This window comes from Marmota flaviventris, chromosome 19 (genome assembly GCF_047511675.1).
Source record: "Marmota flaviventris isolate mMarFla1 chromosome 19, mMarFla1.hap1, whole genome shotgun sequence".
Lineage (NCBI taxonomy): Eukaryota > Metazoa > Chordata > Mammalia > Rodentia > Sciuridae > Marmota > Marmota flaviventris.
In genome coordinates, this window is record NC_092516.1 from 30,752,098 (window position 1) to 30,771,815 (window position 19,718).

The 19,718-nt window shown below is 41.1% G+C and overlaps 1 protein-coding gene across 1 annotated transcript; it reads right to left on the minus strand.

Annotated features, from left to right (window-relative positions):
• Positions 1-1,488: 1,488 nt before the first annotated feature.
• Zscan21 (zinc finger and SCAN domain containing 21) lies at positions 1,489-12,310 on the minus strand. The gene is made up of 4 exons (XM_027952887.3): positions 12,229-12,310; positions 6,714-7,206; positions 6,269-6,458; positions 1,489-2,683 (listed from the first exon to the last, which is right to left on the minus strand). The coding sequence occupies exons 2-4, from the start codon at positions 7,110-7,112 to the stop codon at positions 1,842-1,844; spliced, it is 1,431 nt and encodes a 476-aa protein (XP_027808688.1). The 5' UTR covers positions 7,113-7,206; positions 12,229-12,310; the 3' UTR covers positions 1,489-1,841.
• Between the last annotated feature and the right edge of the window lie 7,408 nt (positions 12,311-19,718).

Here is a 19,718-nt window from a genome sequence, read left to right on the forward strand (position 1 = left end):
ATTCTCTCTCGCCAGGACCTGCCAGGACCTCCCCAGGGGACCACACCCCTGCTACCAGCTTGATTGAGACTCATCTCAGAATCCTAATCTACAGATCTGCAAGGTAACAAAGTTATGTCGTTTCAGGCCATTAAGTCTGTGGTAATCTTATTTTTTTGTGGTGCTGGGGATTGGACAGGGTCCCATTTGCCAGGTGAATGTACCACTGAGCTACATCCGCAAGTTCGAAGGAATTTGTTAGAAAACAAATAACAGCCCTGATGTACTTTAGAATGGTTCTTCCAGACTTGGCCATAAATGAAAGCTTATGGTAAATGAGGTAGATTTAGATTAGAATTACCAGAGTTCTGAGAAGAGGGTAAGCAGGCCCAGTGCATGTTAAAACTAACTTATTGCTTGAGACCTGAGAACCCCACGCTGGACTGTTATCCCAGAGGAACCAAAGAACTCCTGGTTCACTAGGATAACAGGATGCACCATGACAGGCGCCTGGTACTGAGTTCAGTGGTGGCTGTCCCCGAGGCTAGAATTAACAGCAGATTCTACCATGCAACTCAGTTCCCTAATGTTAGTGGGGATGACTGAATTCTGGATTAGAAGAGGCGGTGGCATTTAACCATCAAAGGAAAAGTAGACCTCCTAATGGTGGGCTCCGCTGCTGCCTAAATGCTCTGTGGGCCTTTATCATGAATATACAGACAAGTCGGCATTACATGTAGAGTTTAAGGTGCTGGCAGGACACCCAGCTCTTTAACAAACTACTTGAAACAGAAAAAATTTCTTTTTCCAGTAATTACACCTTACACCACCCCAAATATATGGCTGATACATGAAGAATATCATTTAGAACTGTGGCCTAATTGGATCCTGGGATGGCATACAGGGCAGCTTCCAGAGACCAGACTTGGTACTAGCATGAACCTTTCTTATTATCCCTGCTTGGCAGAAGGCAAAAAGATATTTCAGTGACTACTTAACAAAACAAAACAAACCTATCATAATATGAAGATAAAGCAGTTGGGTTTCTAGGTTTCTGGACCAGAAACACCATAAGGAAAAGTGTTTTAAGAGGCCACAGAGATTGCAGTCAGGACAGACAGGATGGATTTTTTTTTTTTTTTTTGACAGGATGGATTTAAGATAATCAAATTGTGTTTTACTTCTCGAGTTTTGGAAGAAGGAAGCTGCCCAGGGAGAGTCAATTTTAATAGACTCTGGAATGGACAGGATAAATACAACCAAAATGCAAATGAAGTTGATGAAATGATCCCAACAATAAAAAAAATGTACTTAATAAAGCACAATGTAGACCAAAATGTAGCTTCTATACATACTCTACCACAACCCCTCATATATACATTCACAAGTAACAAAAGCTTTACTTACCCCCAACTCAAAATTTCTAAGAGCTAAACCAGTAGGAATAGTTTCATTTATAGTCAGTTTTGATAGTACATCATTTATCACAATAATAGTCCTGAGGCATGATATGATGTTACATGTTTATTCTGAATTCAATCAAACTGTGTTCAGTGTTATCAATTCTTCACAAGTTATAACTCTGGAATATACATTGAAAGGTTAAACAGTTTTAATATTTCTTAATTATACTGGATATACATCAGTTTATGCAGAAGGCAATGCTGGCATGGTTTGCTGGGTCCTGAAGTATGGGGAGGGGACCTCCTGCCTTTGAGTGCTGTGGAGCTGTCACTCCACAGGCATCCCTGATGGTGGGTGGAACAAAATCTATCAATAGAGTTTACTGCATCACGGGCTTCTCCCTACCATTTACGTTCCAAAGTTTACGAAAACAATAATGAAAGAGGGATACTTGACAATTATAGTACTTCTCCCTCTCCAGTGTGGACTCTTTGATGTTTGGAAAGATTTGACTTGCTACAGAAGGTTTTTCCACAATGATTACACCAATAGGGCTTTTCCCCAGTGTGGATTCTATGATGTTTATTAAAATTTGAGCTGTGGTTGAAGGCTTTCCCACACTCCTTACATTTATAGGGCTTCTCTCCGGTGTGGAGGCGCTGATGTGAACTGAGACCTGCGTGCTGGCTAAAGCTCTTTCCACACTCATTACACTGATAGGGCTTCTCCCCAGTGTGGATGCGATAGTGTCGAATGAGGCTGCCTTTACCACTGAAAGCCTTTCCACAATCTTTACACTGATAGGGCGCCTCTTCCGTGTGCATTCTCTGATGCTTAAGGAGGTCTGAGCTCTGCCCAAAGGCTTTCCCACACTTACAGTCATAGGGCCGCTCCACCAGGTGTGTTCTGTAATGGAGGGTAAGGTTTGAGCTATGGCTGAAAGCCTTCCCACACTTGGTGCACACATAAGGTTTCTCCCCAGTGTGCGTTCTCCGGTGTTTGGTAAGATTCGAGCTATTACTAAAGGCTTTCCCACACTCGGCACATATGTAACGCCTCTCTCCTGGGGTGGGTTTAGTGTGTACTGATTCTGCCCCTTTCTTGGAACCTGTGTCTTGAAGAGGGGTTTTTGCTCCTCTTTCCTTTCCAAGGTTCCCCCACTGCCTTTCTGACCTGGCCCCACACTTATTGGCAACAATCACAGGAATGATATCCCCTTTGAGTCCATCTGCATGAGACTCTTCTTCAGAACTTTTCTGCTCATCTGCTGATTCCTCATTATGGGGATCCAGTTTATAGTCTGAAACAAGAAATGGAGAAAGGATATGCTTGTTGTTTCCTATTAAGAGGAACAAACAGTTAAAAAAGAAATAGGATCGTCACACATAAGCTCCCTACCACAAGCTACAATGGTCTGATGAGTCCATGAACATTTCTGCCATGAAAGCTTCATATACATATATGGCACAAGGTATAAACAGGAAAATAAGCACATCTGAACAGGAGCAAAGGAGACGAATGATGCTCAGGCAGGAACAATGACCAAAGCTGATTAAGGAACAAAAATAACTTAAGGGAGATGAGGCTAAGCGGCAAACTCACAGAACCCGCATTCCCACAGAACCGAATATGAAAGCAATGAAGAACATTCAGGGCATTCAGTCCCATTTACATTCATTCTGATTCCAGATCAGGACTAATATGAATGGGGGTTAACTCACCATTTAACTAATGCTGGCTATGTCTTATCATTAGTGACAATATCAGACTGAACCAGTTTAAAGCATTTTGCTAGGTAGTTAACACTTCATTAAAGTCATTTTAACCATTTGTGGAAAAGGGGTCTATGAGAAATGTACTCTGAAAAACAGGCTCTTGTGGAGAACTGTTATCCCTCCATGGAACCCGTTTCTCTCTCTCTCTCTTCATCCTCCTATTCACTTTTCATAAGAAGCAATCACTTGGCGACATTTTGAGTTACTGCATGAGCCATGAGCTATGTGTAGCACGTACATCTTACTTAACATAAATAAAAATAACTTAATACAAGTTAAGATTTCGAAAGTAGTCTAATGAAGCAGGCTTTGAAAAACAGTTTTCTGGGGCTGGGATTGTGACTCAGTGGTAGAGCACTCGTCTAGTACATGCAAGGCCCTGGGTTCGATCCTCAGCACCATATAAACATAAATAAATAAAATAAAGATTAAAAAAAAGAAAAATAAAAATAGTTTTTTAGGGACATTTAGTTCAGGGACATTGGGACATTCAGCTTACTTGGTTTATTTCCTGAATTTGAGTATTTGTGTCTTTCATCACTTCTGGACAATCTCAGTCTCTCTCAACTCTATTCTCCCCTGGAATTGATGTTAAATAGAGCTGTATGGCCTGCCCACTCCCCACTACCCTCGGCGCCTTCCATCTCTTCTTTCCATGCAGCATTTCAGGTAACTTTCTCAGTTTACCCCTCGGTCCACTAATCATCTCTTTAACTGTTTAAAATAGCCACTGTGTTCATTTTATTGACCACAGTTTTCATGTTCAGAAACGCTATTTTTTTTTAATCAAAGCTGCCTGTTTATCCCTCCCCCAACAGCTTCTTACTATCTTGAGATTGCAATGATTTGTATTAATTTATTTGAAACCAACTTATATTATAAAGTGATTTACATCAATGTTCCATTATCACAGATAATTGAGCTTTAATTTTCCTTCTGTTGGGTCTACTGACTCTTATTCTCCTTTGGATATTTCATAATTTTATAACTTTTATTTCTTAGAAAGGCTTTATCCCCCCCAACTCTCACTCTAAATAACTGTACAGCCTGGAATAGTCTAGAATTTGCTGGAATACACAGTCTGTGGCTTCACATTTGCTCTGTCACGTACTGAGAACCAAGGCTTATGCTAACTTCTTAGCTTGGTGGTTTCTGTACCATTCAGGTAAAATAAAGTCAGATCTCCTACTAAGGTAGCTGTCTAGGGTTTCAATGTCTCTGGGTATGCTTCTATCTCCACTTAGATTGGCAAACTTCGGTTCTGGATCCCATGCTAGTAGGATGGTTCTTTGGGCCTAACAAGACTTTTCACAGTTAGTGTATAACCTTTTGGGTCTTCTTCATGCAAGGCTTTCAGAAACTTCCTTTCCCTCAGGAGGGCTCAAGAACCTGTCTTTTCTCCCCATTTGGACATTAAAACCTGAGCCTGCTACTGGCTCTGATAATCCTTCCTTTCTACCTCTCCTCTGGGTAGCACTGCCAAGTGACTATGCCAAGAGAAACAGAAAATAAAACTAACCATTATGGCTATCTATAACTTTAAGTAGTCTAGAAACTCCCAGAAGGCTCCAAATGACTAGAGAGGAGAATTGGCATTAAACATTTAAATTTAGCCAGACAGTTCCTTTTTTTTTTTTTTTACTTTTCCCAGAGAATATGATTAACAGAGATCAAAACTCTGTTTCCAGCCAGGCATGGTGGTGTACACCCATAACCCCAGTAGCTTGGGAGGCTGAGGCAGGAGGATCACAAGTTCAAGGCCAGCCTCAGCAACTTAGTGAGGCCCTGTCTCAAAATAAAATATAAAAAAAGGACTAGGGATTTGCTAGTGGTTAAGCACCCCTGAGTTCAATCCCCAATACAGAAACAAACAAACAAACAAAAACCCCACCTGTTTCTAAGATGGAATTCCATGTGTGTGGGACATGGTAACATCTCATGGAGATTTCTGAGGGCTATGGACTCTGCTCATGAAAGTACAACATACACATGATTAGCGATTACACCACCTACACTTGAGCAAAGCCCTGGTGGACTATAAGATCTGGAATAATGTCCCATGTTTTCATAAACATAACTAAAAATTAAATATTTTAAGATTTAGTTGTAATTCTTCTAGGAAACGATAGTATGAGCATAGAAACCATTAGTATGAAATAACAAAGGGGAAAACCATCTATAGTGTCTGAGACTGTTCTGTAAACTATGATTTGTGGATTTGAGCAGGGAAGTACGGCTACCCCAATACAGTTGTGACCTGCTAGCTTCAGAAAGGAGGCTGCCAGTTATCTTCCATTCATTCTTTCCCGATCCATTGTCTCTTGCTCTGTACCCGCAAGAAACTAACTGCTAGAGGACTGTACAACTGTCTTGTTTGTCCTGATCTGGCTGCCAGGGGGGTCTGCCAATAGGGAAACTAGCAGAAGATGTGTGGGCAGGAGCAGCGTCAAACTGGGGTATTTATTCCCTTTGCTCTCTATCTGATGACAGGGTCTGCAGCCACAGCTCCTATCAAGTGACCTCCCTCCTCCCTCAACCAAGGCTACAGCTCCCATCAGACTCTGGTGACAGGTCCTCTTTCTCAACCCTTTAGGTTCATAGAGAGTAATGCCTCCCTCCCTTAAATGGTACTGGGGACTGAACCCTGGGGAGCTTAACACTGAGCTACATTCCTATCCCTGGTCCTTTTTATTTATTTTTTTGACAAGGTCTTGCTTAGTTGCCCAGACTGGCCCTGAACTTACAATCTTCCTGCCTCAACCTCTTGATAGTTGGGTTATTACAGGCATGCACCACCACATCTGGTGATAATAATACCTTTACATTGCTGTCTAGGGTGCTCTACCCGTTACTGGCTGTCCACACCTCTGTAAAGTCCTTTATCTAACTCATTTCACTTGGCCCTCTAAGAGTGTGCCATCTGTTCCCACACCAGGACCCTGGCTGATACAGTTAAATGTGGGGAAGAAAGGAAACTACTTTGCTTAGTTAGCCTGCTAGTCAAGTCAATCCAGGAGTCACTACACACCAGGAGTCACTACACACCAGAAATTATGGATCCTTCTCCTTCTTCAACTATGAAGGCCAGGGCCCTCTGAGATGGTGCTCACCTTGACTTTTTCTTGGATCCTGAGTGTAATCCTGCTCCTCACCAGTCTCTTGGATATACAGAGGCCCCCAGGATTCATACTTGGGACTGGTTTCCACAGACTGTGTCTGCATGCTGCTCAGGGATGCCTTGGCACTTCCTGAAGATGATGTCTTCTCCCACACTTGTTTCTGTTCATTTGGAGTTGAAACCTAGAAATAGTAAGAAATGGCTGGGTTTGTGCACAGCTCACTATTAGAATGAAATATCTCAGGGAAAAACTAGGGAAAGAAAAGAAAAACGTCCATCCTACTGGATCCTCAAGATTAAAGAAGAAAACTTACAAGGAAAATGGTCCAACTCACAGTAATTCTATCCCGCTAATTTGGTTGAATGGACAAATCCGTGTTCCTGCAGGGAATGCTATGCTTTTAATATCTGAAATTAAAAAAGCCCCCCTTCCCTACCTGCAGTGCTGGTTCATCCAGTTCTCGCTCCAGATCTTCCAGGAGAGTGACGGCCTCTTCGGCACTCTCTGGGCAATGGTCCTGCACCCAGGCCTGAAGTTCTTGGGGCAGGATGGTCAGGAACTGCTCCAGCACCAGCAACTCCAGGATCTGCTCCTTGGTATGGATCTCCGGCCTCAGCCACTCACAGCAGAGCACCCGGAGCTGGCTCAGGGCCTCCCGGGGCCCAGGGGTGTCATGGTACCCAAACTGCCTAAAGCGTTGACGGAACATCTCCAGGCTGGGAAGGCACTTCCCTTTCTCTTCTTCATCCTCGACTTTCACAGTTACAGGCCCCACCTGATCCTGAGGGGGCCTGGGGCCCAGAACTGTGGCCATGCCCACCACCTTGGTCATCATACAGACTCCAGAAATGGCTTCTCTAGGGCAGGCTTTGTGGAGCAGGAGTTTTGGTTCTTTTGGGTTTCTGGTTCCTTAGGGCCACACGTTAAACCTATGAAAATACGGTCACCATAAAATCACCAAAAGAAAAAGTGACTTTTTTTGTTTGTTTTTATAGACATACTTTTAGTACAGGAAATTGTAGAAATTATGACCAAAATTATTATTCAAAATTATTCTGGAGTCAGCTTGTGATAGCCTACTTCGATTTTACTGTGTTGTGTCTCTATCTTCCTAAAAAGTGCTGTGTGGCATAATTTTAAAATCAGATTAATTTGCTCCAAAAACTGTTTCACAATCTTACAACTAGAGATACCTTAGTTTCTGAACATTCAACAAGCTATCTAGTGGTCAAATACTGTCTGTTTGAACCTAAGACATTTATTTAACTTGAACATTAAAAATTTACTAGTCAAGGGCTGGGGTTGTGGCTCAATGGTAGAGCACCTGCTTAGTATGAGGCACTGGGTTCAATCCTCACACCACATAAAATAAAATAAAGTTATTGTTTCTATCTATATAGAAATATATTTTTAAAAAATTTAGTAGTCAAATAACTGGGTTTGTTGGCATAACCAGGTATGAGGTTGGAATTAACTAACATACAATAATGAAGTGTAATTAAAGACATAATTTTGAGCTTCACTTGACCCATTTTAAGTAGGGCATATGCAAGTTTTTAAATGTCTTTAGCTTTTTAACAGAAAGGCAGGTGGAATGACAGAGAATAGACTAAAAGTGACATGTATTCTTATTGTGATATTTATTTTGACAAAATGTCACTCAAAATAGAGGATACAAAAAAAATGCTTAAAGTAAGGCTGGGGTTGTAGCTCAGTGGTACAGCATTTGCCTAGTATCTATGAAGCACTAGGTTCGATCGTCAGCATCGCTTAAAAATAAAGTATTGTGTGCATCTGCAACTAAAAATATTTTTTAAAATGTTTAAAGTATCTTTTCTTTTAAATTTTAAATACTCTAAATCTTTCAGGCTATTGACACATGTGAATACCAACACACAAGTAATAACATAATCACTTCGATTCTCTTCATTTGCCATGAAGTCTATTCATTCAATATCTGAATACCTGTCATGCGGATGGTACTAGGGCTGCAGTGGGCAAGTACGACACACACCCCACCCTCTGGGAGCTTTCAAACTTTTATAATAGGGGAGATGGTAAATAATAGACAAGAGAATCAGTCTAAAATTACTGGCACTTATTAAGCATATTTAAAAATTAATAAATTAATCAAAGTCTTATGTTTGTGACTGATCTTCCTGTTTTCAAGTCTTAAGCAGCATCTTTCAAGACATCTAGGCATCCTATGTTGAATATGGCTATCTAGAAGAACAAAATTCTGCCAGTCCTAAAAAAGAGAAATACTTAAAACACCTACATGAAATTACACTGATAATAACTGTAAAGACTATAAAGAGGATCTATAAATACTTTATAAAACCTGAAGGAGGACTTGTAGTACATCTCGACCTAGCACATTTAAAACACCAAACTAAGCTAGTTTTGTACATGCATCAATCTCCCTGGATCTGGCTTGCCAGCACCTCGAGGTATAAAAAGTGATAAATATGTGCATAGTACAAACATAACGAGGGAAAAAGACCAAAACTTAATTAACAGTGACACTGCTGGGTTATGTAATGATAGAGAATTTCAACATTCTTTTCTTGTTTGGATTTCCAAATTTTTTAAAAAGAATGTATATTACTTCTTTCGTAATCAAAAAATCTTTAAAGGTATTACAAATAGTCCTTTGACAAACTAAATAGTTTTTATTGCTGGTGCTGTGCGGAGAAGGTTTGTATTTATGAAATTAATGTTGGTGGAATGCTTAGCAATAGAATCACAAACATCAGCAAGAAGCTCAAAACATGAGAAGGGAAACTACGGCACAGCAAGAAAAACATACAGCACTATTTCAGAACTAAAGCCAATCATCCAAATAAAGGATTCTCTGGCTAAATTTGAGTCTAGGAAATAAGGGGTTAGCCAACACCAAACAAGACTTTTAGCTTTTGTTGTTATGGAACTTCTTTGGATATTTTCAATGCTACCAATTTCCCCAAATACTCCAAAATAGGAAAATGCCATTCCCCATCTTCAGGAACTACCAATGAATAATCAGTTTGGGAAATGAAAGTCAACAGTCTTTAAAAATTTGCAGAAAAGATGAATATGGAGAGTTTGTGGTATCCTTTGATGTAGTAAGAAAAATTTCACCAGCCAAGAAACTTATTTATTTCTATGGTACGAGAAATCAAACCAAGGATTCTCTACCACTAAGCTACGTCCTCAGCCCTTTTTATTTATTTTAAAATTTTGAGATAGGGCCTTGTTGTTGCTCAGTCTGGCCTTGAACTTGCTATTCTACTGTCTTCCAAATCACTAGGGTTATGGGTGTGGCTGCTGTATCCCAGCTGAGGAATGTTATTTTTAAATAATCAAAGTATTTTTAATACTAAAAAAGAAGAACTACTTGGATCTGGGGTGTGAACTAGCTTGGGAAATACACTGCAGTTGAGGGTAAGGCTGAAGAATCACTGAGCAGCAGAAAGCTCAAGTGATAAGTTGTAGCTGAAGGTAAGACAATATAAGGTGGAAAGAGAACAGGAGCTTTAGTTTACTATGTAAACTATTCACTGAGGAGTGAATAGAATGGGAGTCTAGCACATGTCTGGTATATAACAGATGCTCAATAAAGTGGAGTGGAGACTGAGGCATGAGGATTGCTTGAGCCAGAGTTTGGGGCTAGCCTGGGAAATAGAAGAAGACCCTCTCTCTTAAAACAAAAGATTTTGTGGAGTGTATGAATGAATGAACTGGACTTAAAAGTAACTACAATGCTCCCTTAGTGAGATAAAAACAATAGCTCTAGGTTTGAAACCAGTAGAGACCAAGTACATACTGTGCCTAGAAAAAAGATCATGTCCTACCCAGATTCTTTCCTCATGAACCCTGGATGAAGCAATCTAGCACTGAACAAGGCAGCCTGGCTCTGATTCATTTTTTTAAAATATATAAACACACACACACACACACACAGTTGTAGATGAACACAATACCCTTATTTTGTTTATTTAGCTTTTTTTTTTTTTTTTTTAATTTTATGTGGTGCTGGGGATTGAACCCAGTGCCTCATGCATGCTAGGCAAGCACTCTGCCACTGAGCCCCAGCCCCCCTGACTCATTTGTCCCCAAGGACAGTTGTTTCCCTCATGCTACACAACTTGCCCTGGTCAATTTAACTTGCAGACTTTTAAGATTGTAATTCTTTCTCTCTCTCTCTCTTTTTGGTACTGGGAATTGAACCCAGGGGCACTTAACCATTGAGCCACATCCCCAACCCCCACACCCTGTTTTTTTTTGGTACCAGGGATTGAACTCAGTGGCACTCAACCCCTAAGCCACATCCCCACCCCTATTTTATATTTTATTTAGAGACAGGGTCTCATTGAGTTACTTATCACCTCACTGTTGCTGAGGCTGGCTTTGAACTCAGCATTCTCTAGCCTCAGCCTCTCAAGCTGCTGGGATTATGGCACCTGCCACCATGCCCAGCCTCATACACTTAGTTTTTTTTATTAAAAACACAAATCCTGAAGCATCCTAAGAGATGCCATTAGATGTTCTGACAGAGTGGACCAGCTTCAGCACCTTCACACTGATCTCTGTCTGCACCTAGTTTAGCCACCGAATCACCCAAGTGCAAGACTCCTAGAAAAACTGAGGCGGGGGAGACGTGCCATCTAATCTCCTAGAATAAAGCGCCATGATTGTGCTGGACAGACAGAATCACAATTGGCCCTCTATCTCTCCACTAGGTCTCATCACTCCTCTCCTTATTCTCTATGTTCCACTAAGATCTAATAATCATGTAGGATTCTGTTTCATTCCTGTCTCAGCTTACTAATTAATTCAGGAAAACGTGCACAATCTTAGTAATAAGAAAAGAACTGTCCCAGATGTGGTGATGCATGCCTGTAATAGGAGCTCACTGAGGCTGAGGCAGGAGAATTACAAATCCAAAGTAAGCAGGAACAACAGTGAGTGCACGCTACCAAAAAAAAAAAAAAAAAAAAAAAAAAGTGGGGGGAGGGAAGAAGAGAAAGGCAAATCAAAGCCTCAACGAAACGGTTCCACGGACGTTGGAATCTTCTATGGCAAGAATTTTAAACATTTAAAAATTGGATAATAAACTGTCTTGACATTATTTTTTTTTCCCTCCCTGAAGCAAACCAGTAATTTAACATTTGGTCACGCGGAGTTTGTGTAAAGATTCATTTTGGGATGCTCTCCTGGTCTTGGCATTCGAGTTTTTCTTAAAGTGTATATAAACTCAAAAAGCAAGTGAAGAGAAAACAAAGGCTCACACAACTCACATGGTCTTCAACTACAGTGAACTTTTGTTTGGAGCTACCTAGATTGTTTCCTCTCCACCGTGGTTTTTATCCCCCGGTCCACAGTACTTAAACTTTTCCTTATATAGCATGGCTTTCCAAATCTCTCTCCCCAGCCAAATCACCTCTCTTTACACCCTACTTATAATCGGTCCTCTAAAAACGTTTCCAAACCGGACCAGCTCTCCGCTGTGCGTAAGCTTTCCAACCTGGGCGCAGCCCGAAGTTGCTGGGCACGGCCCGCGGCTGCCAAGATGCCGCTTCCCACAGGAGGTTCCCACCCATCGGACGTTACTTCTAACAATGAGCCTCGAGTTCAGACCTAATTGAGAGCCACGGAAGGAAGGGCGGGCAGCCCCAGGCCGACTAACGAACGGCTCGGCTCGAGAGAGCACAAAAGAAAGCTCCTCTGGGGCGCAGAGGAGACAAGGTTTCATTTGTTAAAGCCCTAGGGGGTGGAAAAACCATTCCAGAGAGCCGGCGCCTCCATCAGCACGGGCTGGGCAGGGACCGGGGCTCCTCCCCACAGCCCCGCTAGGGCCAGTCGGAGATTCCCGGAGACCACAGCCGCTAAGCCAGTCCCCCTGTCCCTCCCTAAACCTGGCCACCGACCCCTCCCCACCCGCCGCGATAACCGGGGACCAACAGGCTCACCGTGAGTCACAGCCGCTCCGGGCGCGGGGAGACCGCTCGGCGGGCCGCGAGACGGCGCAGCCGGAAGTGCGTCAGAGCCCCGCCCCCGCGGGAGTTGCTGAGGGGCCGCGTGGCCCCTCTAGGAATTCGGGAAACTTCTTGATGCCCTGGTTCAGGAGCGTTTGGAGAAGCGGAATCGCCCTTAAAGGAGATTAAGGCCTTAAGGAGTCAGACAGCTTTCTGCTCGTTTTTACCCAGACGGACCGACCAGGCGAACGCTTCGTCGGGTTTCCAGCATAGCTCCCGACACCCTGGGACGAGGGTTGGGGGGCAATACCGGCTGAGCGTGGTGACCTAGGGCCCCTTGTCGACTGCCTCAGGCCCATCACCACGTTTAGGTACCTGGGCCCGTGAAGCGGGAGATACAGATATCACTTGCAGATGCGGGTCATGGTGTCAGTCCTAAGTGGCCGTGTGCATTTGCGAGTCCTAACCTTCCCCTGCAGAAATAAATCATAGGGGCTGCGCTTCTCTGGATGTTGCAGGACTTGATAAGGAGGTCTTTGCTTGTCTTTTCCCCTATGGTCTTGTGCAGCTGCAGGTTCCCAGACTGAAGATGCTGTTTTCGACCTCAGTTCCACCCCCCCCCCCCCCAAAGCATCCCTTAGAGAGATTGCTTTTGTCTGGTGTTGCAAAAGTCACATATATTGAGGGACAGGAACATGAATGCATGCCTGAGCACGGAATTCCCTGTCCATATATATCATAAATTTAGACATTCCCCCTCGACGTGTTCTAGTATCATTTTTTAAAAATTATTTTCAAAAGCATAAAAATATTTTAAAAAGTGACATGATAGTCAAAATTAGTCTCATTTTCTTCATTCCGTCATGGACTTCCCACTCCTTACCAAATTATTTTGCAGTAAACCTCTGACATAATTATTTCCTTAGGATTTTTGAAATAAAGCCAATCTTTCAGCATTGGTCAGATGTCTGAGATTGGCCTGTCTTAGGTGCCATATCCTAAGGGGAGTGTTTACAAGCTAGTGGTCATCCAAAGATCACATTAGCAAATCTAAAGATGTAAGGCCTGAACACCATGCATCCATCCTAAGAGAACTTGCAGAATTTGTCTTTATCCCTTGTCATAGAAAACAAGATGGGGAATACCTTCAGATTGCCTTAGTTTCAGCTGTGGGAGTTATATAGCATAGTTATAAAGCAATGTTAGTTTTCAAGTACTGGTGAAGTGCTGTCATTTGGAAATACAGTTTGTTTTAAGAGATCCCAGAAGGTAGGATGAGACCAATGAATAGAAATAATGGAAGTATTCAATAAAAGGAAAAACATTCTTTTAGGGTTGTTCAAAAGTGAAGACATGTCCTCCAACATCCTGTGCCATTCTGAAGAATGGGAGAGCACTTAGGTGATGGGTATGGAGGTTTTGCACAGTGAATTGTTGGGCTAGATAAACTTCAACATCTTTTTTCTATTGTTTGGCCAGATCATATTAACTTTTTCCCTTCTCTCCAACTTTTTCATAATACTTATTTACCACTGCCATTCCCTGCATACACCTCCTTTGAGTCCTTACCATGGGCCAGGTACTGTTAGGCATTTTGTTAATTCTTTCTTGCTACATAAAAGACTACCCTAAAATTTAATACCTTAACACAATGATTGTTTTAATATTTTCCACATCACCTCAAAAAGATACAGATTGGCTGGCCTGTTCTGCTTTCCATGGTGTCACTTGAGCAGCGATGGCTGCCAATAGGTGCTGGGCCAGAGACTGGAAACTCAGCTGGGGATATTGGCCTGGGGGCTTGGTCCCTCCACTTCACTGCTTGGGTCTTTTTGTGGCTTGATGACTAGATTCCCCAAAAGGAGCATTTTAAGAGGGTAGGACTTGTAGATGCCTTTCAGTGGGAGTTATATAGCATAATTTCTACCGTTTTTTTTTTTTTTTTTAATAACAGGTTAATTGCCCAGAATCAAGGGGTAGAAAAGTGGATTATCTCTTGGTCACGCTGCAAGACTGATAATGTAAGCATCTTTGGAAACAATGGACTACACACACACATTTATCTCCATTACTTTATGAAATATTAATACCATGAAATATTATAATCTTGAGAACACTTACCCCTGTGAAATATTAAAATTTTCCATTTTTAAAGATCAGAAAACTTGGACCCAGAAAAGTACCTTTTCCAATATCATACAACTAATTGGTGGGAGAGTCAAGATTCAAACATTTATTTATTTATTTATTTTTGCATTACAATTCTTAATACACCATTATACAATAATTTATCATATCTGTGATTATATATAAGGTATGTTGACACCAAATTCACATCTTTATACATGTATTTTGTATAATGATGAGGGTCTCCTTTCACCGTCCATGCTATTCCCCTTCTCCCTCCCTTTCCCTCCCACCCCTATTCCCTATCTAGAGGTAACCTTCCTCCCTTGCTGTCCCTCCCAACACCAATTTGAGTCACCCCCCTTATCAGAGAAGACATTAGGCAAGATTCAAACTTTTTTGAGCTGGGGATCAAATCCAGGGCATCATGTGTGTTAGGCAAATGCTCTACTACTGAGCTACCTCCCCAGCCCTCAAGAGATTTTTTAAAAAGTCATTAAAAATTATTTCAATGTTATTCATCTAAATCGTACTGTATTAAAATGAGTTAATATAAGCGGGTGTGGTGGTGCACTCTTGTAATCTCAGCATTTAGGAGGCTGAGGTAGGAGGATTGCAAGTTCAAGGCCAGCCTCAGCAACTCAGCAAGACCCTCCATAACTTAGTGAGATCCTGTCTCAAACTAAAAATGTACCTCAGTGGTAAAGCATCCTTGTGTTCAACCCCCAGTACCAAAAAAAAAAAAAAAAAAAAAAAAAGTTAATTTAGGATGATCCATTGTTTCCTTCCATTAATATAACCACAACCACATGACAAAACCCCAAAAGAGTAGACAAGGAAAAAGTTAGTAGATGTGACTTATGGTGCACTGTGATGTGTCATATGCACTTCCTCTTCAGAATGGTTTTGATTCCCAATCAGTTTATGTAGTGGCATCCCCTCCTCCACAGAAAATCTTAATTAAGCTTCTCCAGAAATCTTCACCATAATTGATCTTAGGACTATCAGCAAAAGAATCTCTACAAAAGAGTTCAATGTACTTAAGCTTCCTATTTCCTGTTGCTCTATCTTACAATTAAATTTGGCCAGGGGCCTCAAAGAGATCAGCACTCCAGGTGCTGAACATCTTTTACTAATTTTTCACAAACATTTATGGAATATATATATATATATATATATATATATATATACACACACACACACATACATATATATGTACATACATACATATATACACACATACACATTCTGTACATGTACAGCTCTATATATAGTTATATATTGTAACTATATATGTATATATATATATATACATATATAGTTATAATATATAACTATATATTACAATATTTAACTATAAATATTGTTACTTTTTGTAAAGGTTTTCAAGGGAAGTGTGTCTGCAAATACAGAGTATGATAAAAAAAAAAACATTCTTTTAAGGAGGCCTCTTGCCTTGGGCTGGAGCTTCACTGAGATGTTTACATTCCAAAGATAAGAGAAGATGTTGCTAATTGGGCTTCATGGAAACAGCTGGCAGGTGGAGGGAAGAAAGGGGAGAAGCAGCTCTCCCCTTCTCAGGTGTTGTCCTTGAAGGGTAAACTTGCCCAGAGCAGTGAAAGAAAAAGCTGCTTTTGTGTGAACTTCTACAGACTGTGAACTTCTGAGCCCTACCCTTTACACACTGGGTATAAAGTTCTGAAACTGCCTGAACTCTGGGTTCAGGGGGATTAGTTGATTACAGTGAAAGCTTTACCCTCTGAACCTGGCTGCACCCAAATAAAACTGCTTCCTACTGTCTTCAGTGTCCTGCCTCATCTGTCCCTTTCGACAATTATTAAGAACCTATAATATGCCAGGCATTGTGATAGGACAGGAAAAACTTAAAATGAAAAATATACAATTCTTGGCAGATATCTAAACAAATAATTACTGATATGGGCAATGATGAATGAGAAGGCCCTAATAAATGCAGACTGAATGAATGTCATTGTGAGTACCCACAGTCCAAGCTCTTTTTGCCCCATCCCTTCTATGCTGGCCTGGACTTCTGTTTCTGTGGCCAGGTACAATTCTAGAAGATAATTTCCTTCTTTTGGAGATGGATAATTGCTTAAAGTTCTTTAAATGAAAGCATAAATATGCTTCCATATAATTGCAACTCACTGATCCTAGTCTTTTTATCACAAAATACCTCTAGTTGTGCAGGGTGTGGTGGTCCCAGTGGCTTGGGAGGCTGAGACAGGAGAGTTGTGAGTTCAAAGCCAGCCTCAGCAACAGTGAGGTGCTAAGCAATTCAGTGTAGACCCTGTCCCTAAATAAAATACAAAATAGGTCTGGGGATGTGGCTCAGTGGCTGAGTGCCCCTGGGCTCAATCCCTGGTATCCCAAAACAAAACAAAACAAAAAAACCTCTAGTTGTTCTTGTTAGCCCTTTAAAATGTTTGAAAAATAATCACATGTGTTTGTCCTAAAACTCGCCTAGAGGTAGGAGTTTTATGATTAGAAGCTGCTTCTGAATCCTGGAGCATAAAATGTGGTGCCTGGGGACCTGAACTCCCTTAAATGACATCTGGACAGTCCCACTTTACTTGCTGAACATTGCTCCATTCTCTGTTGTCTTGGGAGATTATTGTAGCTTGACAAAAGAAGTCAGATTCCTGTGCCCTTTGTAGCAGAAATCCAAAAGGGGGAAAAACTACCCGTGTTCAATGCTGTCCCTGACTCCCTTCCTCCTTTTCCAGCATGGTCATGTTTTTCTCTAAAATGGTTCTTTTCTCAGTTTTCCTCGCTCATTTCTTCCACGTTTATTTTTGTTGCCATCAGCAGGCTTGCCCAGTAGGGGGTGATCAAAACTTGATTTTTCTTAGAACACAGCCAGGCAAGCTTCCCGGTCTATTGCAACTCTGAACACTTCCCTATCTTCTTCCTGGAAAAAGTTCACAGATACAGTATGCTGGAGTGCTGCAAAGACATTTGCCAAAGAAAACGAAAAGAGAATAAAACTAGAGTTAGACAACTATAAAAAAAAAAAATTGGGCTGGGGTTGTGGCTCAGCGGTAGAGTGCTCACCTCACACGTGCAAGACCCTGGGTTCCATCCTCAGCACCACATTAAAAAAAAAATAATAATAAGTGAAATAAAGGTATTGTGTCCAACTACAACTAAAAAATAAAATATTAAAAGAAAAAATTATTGAGTCCTTGTTAGAGTACAGCAAGAAACACCTAATTTGGGGACTGGTACCAACAGGGACCACTGAAATGGGATTTTTGCAGTAAAAGGCAGAGATTGGGCCTTACTCCAAATACAGCATTGGCAAGTGGGAATTGATAGGATCAGAGGGTGGGGATAATTGGATGGAAAATTACTAAGAATAAACATCAGGTGTAAGAAAGATGTTTGTATATAGGTGACTCTATGACCATTGTGATTCTGCAATCTGTACAATTAGAAAAATGAGAAATTATACCCCAATGATTCAAATGTATGAATTGCCAAGATCATTGTAATGTCATGTGTAGCTAAAAAAGATAAAATATAGGAAAAAAAAAAAAAGAAGAAGGATTCTGGCTAAAGCAACCTAACAGAATTATGGACAAAGGCCAGGATATCAGACATCACCTAGGGCATGGCAGAGGATGAGGAACTCAATCAGGTATCTAGGAGATAAGATATGGAGAATGGGGGGACGGATTTCAGCTAAACTGACTTAGCAGGGTTTCTTGCTGAAACAGAATTTTACAAGAAGTACACAGGTGGGTCTAAAAGATTTAGTAAACTGACTAAAGTTTGGTCAAGTAAAGAATCTGTCAGAACCCTCTACCTTAGAACCAGAATTCTGTTGCCAATGAAACTTGGAAGATCTGGGTATGCAATCTAATGATCTGAAAAATGGGCAAATTAATGCCTGCTCCCACAACTTTAAAATATTTGGAGAAAGATTAATTATAGCATGCATGTGAGAGTTAACTGGCTTGGTAAAGAAACAACACTCACAAATAGTAAGGGATTTTAAATCCTCAAAATGCTTTGCTATGATATTATTTCTAATCTTCTGTTGTTTTGTGTTGCTTTGGTGCTGGGGGTTGAAGACAGGGTCTCATACGTGAGCTCTACCAATGAGCTACACACCCAGCCCAATCTCCTTTCTGTTTTTAATGTCAATCTACCAGGGATAGATGTGGCTCCATCTACCTCATTCCTTCCTCTGTTCTGCCTTCTCCAGAAAAAAAGAAAGGCAATATATCCTGCCAAGACCTTTTCCTTCTGTAATAACAGTTTGCTGACTTGTTCTCTTGTTTGTGAAAAAACCCAGAAAAGGTCTGCATAACCCAAGTGAAAGGAGATCACAATGGGTACTTGGTCTAGCCCTCCCCATGCAAATTCCCTTCCTCCTCAAGGACCTCCAGCAGCACCAGACATATTTGAATATCTAAACTGCTGCAGCTCCAAATGCTTGTGTGCTTAACCTTTATGCAAAGATGCTCCATAAACATAATTTGGGGTCACAGTAGTGATGGATGAAAATGGGAGCATCGTCAAGCTCATAAAGGAGGACAAGAGACAGTAGTGAAAAGAAACTAGTTGCTGGAGCCAGATAAACTTGGCATTATTTATCTATCTATGGTAACTGGGACTGAATCCAGGGGTGTTTTACTACAGAGCTATATTTCAACCCTTTTTTTTTTTTCAGGTGTGCTGTGCATGTGAGGCAAGTGCTCTATCAACTGAGCTATATCCCCAGCCCATATTTCAACCTTTTTAATGTTGTATTTTGAGAGGGGTCTTCGTTAAATTTCCGAGGCTGGCCTCCAATTTGCAATCCTCCCGACTCAGCCTTTCAAGTCGCTGGGGTTACAGGTGTGTGCCACCATGTCTGGCTTTATCTTAGACTTTCTATAACCCATCTATCATTGTGTGATGTATGACTTGAGTATTACAGATATTATTAAGATTGTAATGGAATAAAAGAATTTCTGATCATTGCTACCAAGTGAACCATGAGTATTCGGTGAATTAACGACAATGAAAGTGTGAATTTATTATGATTCAATAAATTGTGACATTGTGGAAAGATACAAACACATGTGGTCTATGTTAAGGGCACAGCTCTTGACAAAGATTAAGCAAAGACAACAAAGATTTTTTTTTATGTGTGTATGTGTGTGTCTGTGTGATGCTGGGGATCGAACCCAGGTCCTCACAACTGCTAGGCAAGCACTATTGTATTTTGTACATTTACAACTCTTTTCATTTTATTTTGAGATGGTCTAAATTGTATAGGATACCTTTGAACTTGTTATTCTCCTGCCTCAGCCTCCCAAGCAGCTGGGATTATAGGCATTTGCCATAAT